The sequence below is a fragment of the Protopterus annectens genome, chromosome 2.part0 (genome assembly GCF_019279795.1).
Source record: "Protopterus annectens isolate FY-2018-M chromosome 2.part0, PAN1.0, whole genome shotgun sequence".
Classification (NCBI taxonomy): Eukaryota; Metazoa; Chordata; order Ceratodontiformes; family Protopteridae; genus Protopterus; species Protopterus annectens.
In genome coordinates, this window is record NC_056728.1 from 762,181,534 (window position 1) to 762,195,059 (window position 13,526).

Genomic DNA, 13,526 nt, shown 5'->3' on the forward strand with positions numbered 1-13,526 from the left:
TTTTGGTATCACTCCCCTTTGTACTTGGCATAAACTAAATTTATATATTTTTGATAATGCTCTTCATGACCCATTGTCCATTCACTTCAACAACAGAACTGGAATACTATTTAGTAGTAGTCACTGCACCATTAAGAATCTCCCATGGTCAGAAATAAACAAAATAAAACAAACAAATGAAAAACAAAAAAAAAACTCTGTACCAGGTTCCATAACCCCCCACAACAGCCCTTCTTTCCAGATTGAGTTTGCTCCTTGTATAACATATAAATTTTATAGGCCTCAGGAAAATCCTTCTAGATCATTCCCAATACAGAAAAAATGTCTCTAGGTAGTGAAATGATGGGGAGGTATGCTGAATTGAATAAATATTAATCATGACAACCTGCATTTTTGTATCTTATGTGATACACTTTAACAGTAGGATAGAGTCCCTAGCTCCTTCTAGAGTGGCATTAAAACAAAATGCCAGGAAGTACGATAGTCCTGAAGTGTGACAAGAATCCTTTCAGGACAGTCTCTTGTCTTATGAAGGTGTGCAGAAAAGCTTATGTTGCAACTGTATAAATTGCAGAATTTCCTGAATCAAGAGTAAGAAAGGATCAAGACCATAGCTAGTGGCTCAAAATGAAAATTTTGGCCACTTACATCTGTAAAGCTTTTCTAGTAGTGGACCTTTGGACATCTGTATGGTCACAGTAAGGCTTTACCCTTGGGTGACAATGGCATCCACCACTGACCGACTAGGGAACCACTTGAGGCATCAGTAAATATTGACTATATTGAAGTCCTTACTATAGTAAGCAATGAGTGATGCTATTAGAAAACAAGTCACCATAACTCATTCCCAAATCCTCATGGCCTTTCAAGAATTGGAAAAGAATGTGGCAGGAGCACCCTGCAGAGAGGGTCCTGTACAGTCTTTACATAGGCAGAAATTTCCATGGAGAGATCACTTCCTGTGTCCAAGTCCCTTGGATTGTCTGCTCTAAACAATGGATCCCTATCACAGGGCAGAAGCATCTGTGGTAACACTATCCCTATTCACAGGCAGAAGCATCTGTGGTGAGTCACACTTGGGGGTGGAGGACTACACTTTGAAAGACTGTCCTGAAGTAGTCACCATAGCAAGTGGTGATGGCATATCTGAGAAATTTTGTTTGGGTTTGACACTGCATACACAGTGAGACCACTGAACCAGGAGTGTTCCCTTGAAAAACCTTCATGTAATACTTGGCAAATGGGACCAAGAAAACTACTTCCTTCAGACCTAGATACTTGGGGCAGGAAGTGGCTGCCACTGCTGTACTTTAAAGGTAAATGCTGCACTGAAGCTTTGAAATTCTGTCAGGTGGAAGGCTGGCACTACAAGTTTGTCTAGAGGCATATCTGATGAAAATGTGTGTTTATGATGGTGCTGTCTGTAACTCTGCAGTGTACAGCAACATTCACAAAAACTGGAATAGCTGGAATAGACAAGCTCACTGCCTTTGACTCCCTGTCAAGACTGCTATCAGTTAGTTGTTCAGATAAGGGGAAAATGCTCTTTTCAGTCTGAGATGAGCTGTAAACAGTTTAGCAACTGAGAATTTATGGGAACTGAATTATGAGTTGATTATGGTATATGTGTATTAGACTTTTTGCAGCCATGTTGTGTTTAACATCAGAGATTGACAAAGAGAGGTAATTTACACAATTCCTAATATTTTCAATCCATTCCTTCAAGTTAACTACTGCTTGTCAGACAAGTTACTCTGCATTAATGCAACACAGACTAGGATTTTGTACATAGTTACTTGTTTAAGTTAGATTTGATTGTTTGCAAATGTTACCAACTCCTTGTTAATACTTACAAAATGTCAGAGCATCGTGTTCAGTTTAAAATCAGTAAACATTAATGACAAAAACTGAAGGGTCTCCTCTGAGCAGGAAAAAGAAAAAGAACTGGGGAGTACTTTTTGGCATGTAATCGTTATAACTATCTGCTTGCTAGATTACACCAGTGCCTAGTTACTGCTTGTCCCTTATGAATTTAACTCCAGAGATTAATATTACTACAGCCAATAATGCCTGAAAACAGTTGTGAAAGCTGACACAAATTAGATCACTCAAAAGACCTTTACTCTCAAGATCACAAAGTGACTACTAATGCTTACCCGATCTTCTGCTTGGGACAGCATGTTCATTGCTCTCATGTTCACATTTCTGCCCAACTTCTTTTCTTTTTCGGTCAGTTTTTGCAGTCTCTGTCCAGCTTCTTTTGGATTGTTAGCTTTAAAGTCATAGACAGTATTAGTCTGCCCAAAAAGATGCTTTTCTGATGCTATCCACTCATGGTTCTGAAGCATTTTGGCAACCTGGAAATTTGTGCAACAGGTTATTCATAATATATTCAAATAGTTTATTATGCAGCAGTGATTCAAATATTGGTCTCCTGTGTTTTCATTTTTACTACCCTTGACGCACACAATACATATAATGATGTACTCTGCAAACACTTCCTCTGGTCCTCTACTGAAGAATCATCTTTGACCATTTTGGAAACACTACCACTAGGGTCTCAATGCATATTCTCAAGTGCTGCACAGCTACTACTGGCTTACCCCTTCAGCCATGTGATTTTTTTTTTCCACTTCAGAGGAAGACTGACTACTTGGATCATTTTATTATGCACCAGTCCACAGGAAAAAGAAAAGAAATCCCCTGGATTAGCAACAATGTACAATGGAGATCTAGGCAATGTCCAGGGAGTTTCTCCTTCATGACTGAAGTCCTTCCCATTTATTTCAGAATCAAAACACAAAATGATGCCCAGCTAGCCTACATGCAAGTTCACAGATAACTTCCTTTTGAAGTAGTTGCCATAACTGGCCTCTATAAAGACTGCGGGCATGCAACAGGCATTCAGCCTTTAGGTAGGGTAAGAAGGTTATGTAGAAGTGCTCATTAAATCTTTCTTTGGCTGACCTATCAAATATTTTATTTTTGCCAATTAACTCAAAAGATCTGTTTGTACACCAGTCGTTGGCTCTAAAATGCATATATTTTACCAAATTACTAAATGCAAGCATGCTCAACATGTCAAAAATCAGCTAAAGTCTGCAGATAGTAGATTCACTTTCATGGTTTCAGTTTATCAACAGTAAAAGTTCATACAACAGATGCAACCCTGCAAACTGCTTTGCAAATCCCCCACTGAACGAAATTTTCAAAAAAGATATGCTTATAAGTAAGCATCTGACATGAGGAATTACCCTGTCAGCTGCATCCGCACTGTCTTGCTTGAGCTTGTCAATGTTGTGTTCAAATTCCTCAATCTTCAGCTGGCATTCATTAGTTTGTTCACCAAGCTTGGCCACTTCAGCAGACTTTGTTTTTATTTCCTTATCCTTGGCCATTATTACCTCCTTCTGCTTTGAGACATTTCCTTGAGCCACTTTAACGGCTTCCTGCAAAAGAATATTTTTTTCAGCCAGAAAAGATTAAAAAAAAAACACAGTTCTGTCAGAGACATACAATTCACTGCAAAGCATCTACAAAAACATTAAAGTAAAAAAAACAAAGGCAAAATAAGCCTGTTAAAATAGCAGAAGCTCCACTTATTTGCTTTTGTGGGCAAAACCTCAGCGAATCACGTACGTTTTCTCTTTAAAAATCAAGGAAGGCAAAATAGGGACTCTCCATGCTAATACTTTGCCAAATGCTTCTCAAACAACTTTCATTAAGATGAAGTCTGAAAAGGCTGTCCTAACTCCTATTTAGGTAGCTTGCCTTCTATAACCAGATCTTTGGAAAATTCATCAAATAAGTTAATGGGTAGGGAGACTGAAGGAAAGCTTCAGGAAAACAGGACTCCAGTGAGGAATTTATCAACAACTGAACAGAAACCACTCATTCTGACAAAAAGGTACATTAAGATCTTTTTGGAAAACAATCGACATCTAAGCTAAATGCACCACAGAAGCCCCCCCCCAACTCTATCTACCCCCTCCCCAAATCCTCCATCTAAAGGAAACATCTGAAAACAGTATATTCATTGCCTTTGCTGAAGCCCAAAGGCATGTGGGCTTTTGTTTGATTAGGCCCCATCATCTGTACTACAATATGACGCAGATGACAATTCTAGGCAAGAATCCCTCTCTCTCTCTTCCTTTTGAACTTTCATGCCATATCCTACATTTTTCTATAAACAAAAAGAGATGGCAGGGTCCCAGACGCCCAAGTTATTAATGCTTTGCCACCTACACTTGAACTTCAGAGGTCTGGTTGGAGGTTCTGGCATTTTCTCCCAAACCAAAACAATAGGACAATCCCCATGTCTTCATCCACAAGCTAGTGGGAATATCTACAACAATCAACTGTGTGCAGGAAAGGAACCTCCCTGTTGGATTTTCAACTGTAAGCCAATGCCTCTAAGAATGCTAGAGAACAGCAACAGGGCCGTGTTTTGCAATAACATTTTTAATTAAAAAATGGACTCTGAAGCCGTAGACGAACTGGTATACTCACTGGCTTCCATCCCATTTTATAAAGCTCAACAACATAAGGGCTTTTTTTTTTTTTTTTTTTTAACAAGAAGCATCATTACTAAATTATCACATATGACATAGGCAATCTTGCATTGTATAAATGAAAATAAACCACAGAGACACCATTTCAGTTGCAATTATGCATTACAAACCATGTTGACAACCATACTGCAAACATTATACATCATTTATATCCAATCTTTGTCATTTAAACATTACACAGCTCATTCAAATCCTGCAAACACTTCGAAGTAAAGATCCTAAATCTTCTAGACTTTGTTAAATATTTGGGAGACATACGTATCACCAATTTTTTTTAAAATTCCTTATCCAATCTCTCTTCCCAATCCTTTCTAACCTCTTCTGATCGATTCTTATAGTTATCGGGCAATATTTTATATGCTCTACTAATCATTTCTTTAGAGGCAACTTCTGTACTAGATTATACTAAAAACTCTATCAGTGCTGGTCTTTCGTTTAAGACCCCTCTATTTCTTTCTCTTTCCCAATACTCTGATATCAATCCTTGATAGGGAAGGCAATCTCTAAATTGCAGTCCAAATAAGTTCTTGGCATCTTCCCTTTCCATTACTGCTCACTATATGGTGATCCGCTCCTAGTACCTTGGTTACTTTGCCACTTATCAAAACTCCAGCCCCCTCTTGTCTATTGTTTGTATCCATAATTGCAATCATCCCTATCTGCAGAATCTCTCCTCTCCATTCCCATTGGCTTAGTTCTTCGAATACTTTCTGCTACTTTATGAATACAGTATTCTGTACGATTACTGTTATTCTCCTTTAAGGTCTGCATCCAAAATCCCAGTCGCTCCTTGTTTCTTGAGCTTCCCCAGTTTCATCTCTTTCCGCTTTGAATTATAGTTTTCTGCTTGTGCTATGGATAGGGTCCTTAACTGTGTTGCTCTGAAATCAGGTAATCCCAGTCTGCCTTGCTCTATTGGAAAAATAAGCTTATCCCACTTGACTCTTGCCGTCCTTCCCCTCCCAGATAAAATCCTTCAGCTCTTTTATTAATTGCTATCCACTACTGGTAACATGATAACATGCCTGACCTATATATATGACTAAAGGGACTAAAAATATTTTAACTGCTTGCATCTTACTATTGATATCCACATAACAGAGCTTCTACTGTCTCAGTTTTCACATCATCTTTTGTTTACCCTCTTCACACATATCCTTAGCTGCCACACTGGAATCATTTTTAATCCATACTCCCAAATACCTCATTTTATCATGTCCTCAAATATGGATATTGCTGAATCAATTTGTGTGTGGGTACATAATTTACTGCTATTGCTTTTGTTTTAGCTTCATTGATTCTGTATCCCGAATAGATTTCAAATAGTCTCAAAATGTTCCACAACACTGTGATGTCCCTTTTTGGTTTTCTCAGGTATAAAACATCATTTGCAAAGACAGACAGCTTCTCTTGACTACCATGCCAATTATATTCTTGAATTTCGGAGTCCCTTATTTTCTTTGCCAATGGTTCTAAATATAATGCAAATAACAAAGAGGAGAGGGGGCACCCCTGCCAGGTTCCTCTGCTTAAGCAGAGATAATCAGAGAAGACCCCACCCACTATAATTTTCACTTCCGATCCCTCATATATCATCCTAATCACCCTTATAATTTTATTATGGAATGCAAATGCTTCTAATGCTCAAAGTCCCAGCTCACTCTGTCAAATGCTTTCTCTGCATTAAGACCCACCAAAAACTGTGGTATTTTCTTACATTCTGCTTCCCTCTGGATCATTAATGTTTGTCAAATGTTTGCCTCCCCTCCACAAAACCAAACTGATCCATATTTATCAATTTTGGCATCACTTTTGCAAAGCATGATTATAGACACTTTATAATCATGGTTTAGTATTGAGATGGGCCTGTATGAAGCTGGATCTGATGGCTCTTTACCCTCCAAGTATTATAGCTACTACAGCTTTCTTGTAGGATGTTGGAACGTCTCTTCTCAAAATACTGTTAAAACCTTCCAGATCTTTATCAGTTTTTTCCTTACTAGCTTCTAAACTTCCACAGGAATACCATCTATTCCTAGACACTTTCCTGTAGATTGGTTATACATAGGATATGTAGATCAGTATGTATGTATATCTTCAAGAAGCTTTCAATGGGCTTGCACGTGTATAAATACTGAGCACGTGCGAGCAGACTGCCATTTTGTAGAGAGCTGTTGAGATGTAAGCATGCATGTATGTAATGGTCTGTCAGTTAATCAGTTTGTTTATATTTTATGTTGCTGCTATACATCCTGATATGTTTCTATATAATAAAGCATATAAACAAACTACCTCGCCTGTTTGTCTTGAATCATAACATAGGATGAGCAACATGGTGTCAGAATGGAATCCAGAATCAAGGCCAAGAGGCACTCAATGTTGGAGGAATATAGAGGAATGGATCATCCCTACTGCACATACAACTCATAAAACAGGTCAGAAATTAATTCCAGGTAGTAAAACTTGCTTAAATGGATTTCTTACTCAACGAATGTATAAAGAAGCACTCAGAAGCCTCAAAATGAATTTCTAGTTAAACGAAATGTTCGAAACAGAGACATACTGGTAAAGATATTTAAAACAGTTACGAAAATATTTGAAACAATGTCTGAATCGCATAAAATAAGGAAAATGACTGCATTTTTTCGCTATGTGCTACTTTTTCGTATTAAAGTTATTCAAGCTATCCAAAGTATACAAAGTGTTTGCAAGTTTGTACAGTATTACAGTACAGTTATTTCACAAAATACAGCCATTTCAAAGCATATTTTGCAAAGTACAGTATTTTGAAGAGTTTATTGTGCATTTGAATCTTATTACAAATACCTGGTTTGTGTGAATGCTCATAAAATTACAAGGGTCATATTTGCAGTGTGTTTATGCATAATTTGTTGGCAGGGCTGAAGGATTTTGAAAACATGGTGCACTTGTATTTGATGATAATATTGCAGAGAACTGGTGTGTGTTTGAGCAAGAGTACGATATTTTCATACAAGCTGCATTTCCTGACAAAGATGCATGTACAAAGGCATTTATTCTGCTTAATATAGTGGGTTCAGAATCCACTGAAAGAGCGTTCAATTGTTTATGCACTGCTGTGTTTGCAGGAGAGGGAGAAACCACCATATAGTGGTATCAGCAGAATCAAGGGAAGACCTCAAGCGCTTAAAACATAAATTTAGAGAAATGGCAGTCCTCCACTTTGTTGGAATGAAGCCTGTACTTGGGCTGTGGTTGAATAGGGTGTTCAATGGTGAAGCTAGTTCTTGCTGGAGATGGTGCAGAATACAGCCTGGGATACTATTAGGTCCATGGAAGCTGTGTTCTTTGCCTTGGATAGGGTCTTTAACACGATCTGCGGAGATGTGAGGTGCAGGACAATTATCAGGGATGCCTAATGGGCCTTGGGGGGGGGGGGCAGAGGGGTGAAGTTTGCGCTGAACCTATCTGCCAGCAAGTTGGCTAAGTCGACAGGATCACTGTAAGTGGTACCTGTAAGTATTAATTCGGAATAAACCTGGGTTTTGCCATGGAGGTTCCTGTTGTAACTGAAGAAGGCTTTGTGGTTACCCTTTGTTTCAGAGGCTAATTTTGATTCATAATTGGCTTTGGTGGTTTTCACTAGGGATCTAATTTGCTTGTTGAGGCTACGGAGGGAGATTTTCCAGTTGGGAATGTTGTGCCTTTTTACCCTTGGACAACAATTTCTTCTTTTATTGTAAAGCCTGCTGATAGAGGATGTCCACCAGATAGGTTTGTGTTTCCTTGAGGAGCAGGTTTTAGTTCTGTTGGGTATGGCTGAGTCCATGCAGTTGTACAGGTGCTTGTATACTGTATTGGCATACTACTCAGCATAGTTGTCTGCATCCTCTGAGGGGGGGGTGGTGGTGGTGGTGTGAAGCTACTGATACCCCTCCCTTAACAGGTTGTAGTCAGCTTTTGAGAAGTTTTTTAGCCTGGTTATGGCTTGGGGCTCGGACAGGGATATTCAGATAAATGCTCTCCTCTGAATCAGAAATCTGATGAGAAAACCCTGCATCTTTCCATTAATCTTCTGACCCAAATTTAAATCTTAAATCTCTTCAGGAAAAGAGAAATTCCTTTGTCTTTTAGCAGAAACCACTTTTTATGGGGGACCAACAGCATGAATTAGACCCTGAGCCATACCCAATAAACTACTCTTGTCCAGAGAAATTTGAGCAGGAGTAGGTACATATTTAGTTTTCTGTTTCTTTTTGAAACAAACAAATGGGGCCAAATAGGGTTGTAAATGGTAGCAGCAACTTCTCCAGGGATGGATACAACACTCTGACTGAACAGGGAAGACTTCCCTGCCTCCTCTCCCAAGACCAACAAGAATGGCTCTCCCTTGCCCCCTGAGGGGACCCCAAAAGCCGCAGACGACGTGGATAACCCCAGTCCACAGCAGCTGTAGGTGCTACACCAGAGGGATCTGGGGAAAAAGATGATTGGTCTGAAGAACTAGCTTTGGCCACAGGAATCGCCCCATCTGTGGCTGAAGCAAATTGCTAGCCTGCTGTGGAGGCAAAGGCTGTTTTTACTTAACTTTTTCTTTTTGTGGCTGGAAGAAGGACAGACTGTGGGACCGGTAGTTTGTTCCATAGTCAAGTTGGAAATGGTGCCTCTTTGCCAAGGAAAACAAACAGCACAAGCCAGTAAACATGTAAAGTTATAACATTCCATCTGTGTTGTCCATTTTCATTCTTCAACTGATGGGTTCGTATCCGATCCTCGGATCCAACTCGGCTATTACTAAAGCTTGTGGTAACCAAAAAGCTCTAGAGCTCCAGCCTTACCCATAATGCACTAACCCTAAGCTATCTCAGATCATGTGTGCTGATTTATTACCAGAAAAGAAATGTTTAATATGCATACATATAGGAGACGTAAACATTACACATGCTCAATATAGGAGAAAACTATATTTGGAGCTCCGTATAAAGGATAATGATATTCCTCTAAGAGCTGAATATTATGGAAAGTGCATAACTTCTTTATCCGACTGTCAATTTTCATTCTGTCCTCAACTGATGGGACAGAGTCCCCAGCTACCTATAATCCTGGGTGGACTCTAAGGAAGGATATTCCTGAGCACAGTTGAACCAAATGATGCTTTACCCCTGGAGACCACATCAAATTTGCAATGAGTAATAAAAGTATGGGGAGTAGCCCAAGTTGCTGCTGCACATATGTCATCCATGGATGCTCTGGATAAGAAAACTAAAGTTGCCATGGACCTAGTTGAATGAGCTTGTATTGGCTGCGGTAAGGTAATACCCATTTTGCTATAGATAAATGAAATACAGTCAGTTAGCCATTTGGCTAAGATTACTTTTGTGACTGATTTACCCAATTTCAATTCTGAAAAGGAAACAATTTGTTTTTCTGATGTCTTTTGTCCTGTGCAGGTAAAAACATAATGGTCTATGAACGTCCAATAAATGCAACATGTTTTTGCCTTTGCCTGCAAAATTAGAGAAGAATACTGGCAAATTAATGGAGTGATTGATATTGGATTCAGACACCACCTTGGGAAGGAAGGAAGCAGGCTTTAGTTCATAGCGTCACTCTATCCTCATAAAAGATCAAGTATGGAAGTTTTGAAGACAAGGCTTGAATTTCTGAAATTTGTCTAGCAGAGGTAATGGCTACTAGAAAAAAATTTCCAAGCAAGATACTTAAGGTTACATTTAGCTGCTGGTTCAAAGTGGAATGTATTAGAGCCTCCAATACTAGACTGAGATACCAATTGGGAAGGTAGGCTCCTAAACGGAAGTCTCAAAGGTAGAATGCCTCTCAAGAACGCTCTGTACAATTTCTGAGAGGCCACTGAAGAACTCTTGAATCCAATGTGAAAATTTTATATTGCTGCTAACTGAATTTTAATGGTTTAAAAAGTAAGGCTAAAAACTCGAGTAAGTTATGTACTGGAGCTATAAATGACTCAACATGATTTTGTTTGCAGTAAATTAATCTTTTCCATTTACTCATCTAAAGTTTTCATGTTGAAGGCTTATTGGAAGATAAAAGAATATGTCGGACAGGGGAAGACAGCATAATTTTTCTCGCTACAAATGGAATTAGAGAAACCAGGCCATCAGCCTGAGGTCTGAAATGTCTGGATGCATCATGCCCACTTGAGACAAGAAATCTGCAATCAGATCTAGAATCCAAGATTGGTGAAGTGAGGCCAAAGGTAGGAAAAAACAAATTTGCCAAGGCCAGTAAGGAGCAATGAGAGTGACTTTGCTCTTCAACCTGGCAGACTTCAGCAAAAATTCTGGACTTAATGGGATTGGTGGGTAGGCATGAAGTAGACCGGGGGGCCAATCGTGAAGTACAGCATCCCTCAGTGAATCCCCCCTGTGGGGATTAGGACAAAATTGCTGCATTTGTTGTTTCAGGGGAGGCAAAAAGATTTCAGCAAGGCTGGCCCCATCGATGAAATATTCCAGTCACTTTCTTGTTTTGAGACCACTTATGAGGTAGAAGAACATACCTGCTCAGTTTGTCTACTATCACACTGGACTTCCCCGGAATGTGCACTGCTATGAGAAAGCTGTTGGATGACATCACCCATTGGTTACACTCTGAGTGGTTTCTCAACACAAGGGGTGTGATCTGGTTCCTCCTTGTTTGTTGACGTATCAAACTGCTGACATACTGTCCATTTGAATTGCAATAATCTCTGGAGGGACAGCTTCCTGGAAGAACTGCAGTGTCTCGTCTCTAGGACATTGATATGCAAGTTGGCATCTTCAGGGGACCAAGTGCCTTGGACTCTCTCTTCCATAGAAGACGCCCCACTCCCAACCCAACTGGGAAGCGTTTCTGACCACTATGGCCATAGGCTGAGGGGGAATGAAAGGATGGCCTTGTAGAATGTGATCTGATTGAATCCACCACTTGAGATCTCCCTTGAACATCTGAGTGATCCAAATCTGAATTGACATGGATGGGCAAAGTATCGAAAATTGTGTTGCTAGAATTCAGTGGAGAATCCTCATATAAAATCTGCCTAACAGTACTAAGGTTAACGCTGCTGACATTGATTTTAGAGCTTGAAAGACCAAGCAAACGGAAATTTTGGTAGTGCAAATTATTTTCCTGATCTGAGCTTCACTACCTCCCTCAAGAGTACAAACTATCATTGACTTTGTGTTGAAAATTGCTCCTATAAATTCCAAAATTTGAGTTGGTTGTAGTTGACATTTGTCACAGTTTATGGTTATTCTCAGATGAGAACAATTCTGAAGAACCTGATCGCTTCCCCTTGTCAATTGATGCCTGGTCGGGGTGGTAATGAGCAAGTCGTCTCGATATGTAAACGCCCAGAATTCTTGCAGTGTCAAGTGAGCTGCTAGGACAGATCTGTACTGGATGTGACTGGCTTCCAGCCAAAAGTGTAGATATCTTCTGTATCATCTGTTTATCTTTACGTGACAGCACACATCCTGAAGGTCCATCGAGAATAGGCTAGGGAATTCTCATAAGAAGCCTTGCCATCCTCCTCAGAGGAAGAGTCTTTATGCCTTTCCAAAGGAGTAGGAGCAACAGGAACCACAGTAGCAGGTGGAGCCTGAAAATACTGAGGAGGCTTCACAGACACAAGTGCACTGAAGAGCCCTTGGGTAAAGTCTTGCCATTCTTTCTCAGGATCTCTCACAAAGTTCTGCCTTTTCTTTGCTGAAATGTCGACCAGCACAAGCCTTGGATGAACAGAGCCATGATTACCCTCAATTAAGGAGCTGAGTATTTCCTCTCTGACAAGAATCTGAGGGATGCCTCCTGGTCCCTCTAAAATGACTGCCCTAGGGGATCCACCTTTCTCATCTGGAACAGCTGCTGAATCAGCCCCAGCCAATGTGTGAACAGCTTGCATCATTAGTGGCCTCCAACATGGATGCAACAGCAGGGTTGTTATAGGACTAGAATGGCCTGAAGTTTCAGACATAGTGGAGACATCTTGTAAGGGTAGAACAGAAGCCTCTGGTTTAAACTTTTTTAGATAACTTCTTAGGAACAGGCTGGACGTCAGGATGGAAGACTCAGACACTGTGCCTTGGAAGAGTGGATAAAGAAGAGAGATGGTTGCAAAAGGTCTTATGGATGAAAACGGACAGATCACATGCCCCCTATGGTTATGATCAGCACAAAGACAAAAACACTTGGTGTGATGATGCTTTGTGGAATTAGTGTCCCTCATTCATATTTTCCCTTTCTGGATGGCATTTACAAACATTTATACCAAACAGTAAGACGGAAGGGTCCCCAATGGGATACTTATCTCCCCCAATGGCTAGGTAATAGCACGAGACGCATGACCAGAAGACCAAAGTCTCAGCAAAGTTCTGCTTTTTGACTGGAAGCAAAATTATTCAGAAGTAATTCATGCCCATACATCCCTTATGTACTTCCCATCTTCAGGATTAGGTTATACATCAGATATACTGTGCAAATGGCACAGGGTTTGATGTGCTAAATGGACTGTTACACATTCAAGATCTGAAGGGTCAAAGGTTTGGTTTGATTCAAGGGACAACACAAACTACTCTCCCTCTTTTTAAGTTGTTTACTATTATAGAAACACTGTGCAAACCCCATTCACTATGTAGGTATTTACTTTTCCTAATGGCCATGTTCCTCCTCTAACTGTATCACACCATTTAACCAAAATTACAAGGTTTCAGCCCAATGCAAGGGATGATAATGTTTATTCATTTTATATACGCAATAGAATAATCATTTTTAACTCTACTTTCCACTGCAGCTTTTACATCGCCAGAAAGGTTCCCTATCTCTTGGCATTTCCTGCAGAGCTCCCTCTTAGCATTTCCTGCAGAGCTAGTGTCTAATCATTTCCTATTCAGACTCTGTCTAGCTTCTGCTTAATTTATCTCATACTAACCTCTGAAACTTTCCATTCAACCGCAT

The 13,526-nt window shown here is 39.9% G+C and overlaps 1 protein-coding gene across 1 annotated transcript in view; it reads right to left on the reverse strand.

The window, feature by feature from the left end:
* SMC2 (structural maintenance of chromosomes 2) overlaps positions 1–13,526 on the reverse strand; it is a 1,579,182-nt gene that overhangs the window by 115,465 nt on the left and 1,450,191 nt on the right. Inside the window, exons 22-23 of the mRNA XM_044060351.1 lie at positions 3,255–3,449; positions 2,157–2,357 (exon numbers count right to left, since the gene is read on the reverse strand). Of these exons, the coding sequence (XP_043916286.1) occupies positions 2,157–2,357; positions 3,255–3,449 (396 nt within the window). The remainder of the gene's footprint in view (positions 1–2,156; positions 2,358–3,254; positions 3,450–13,526) is intronic.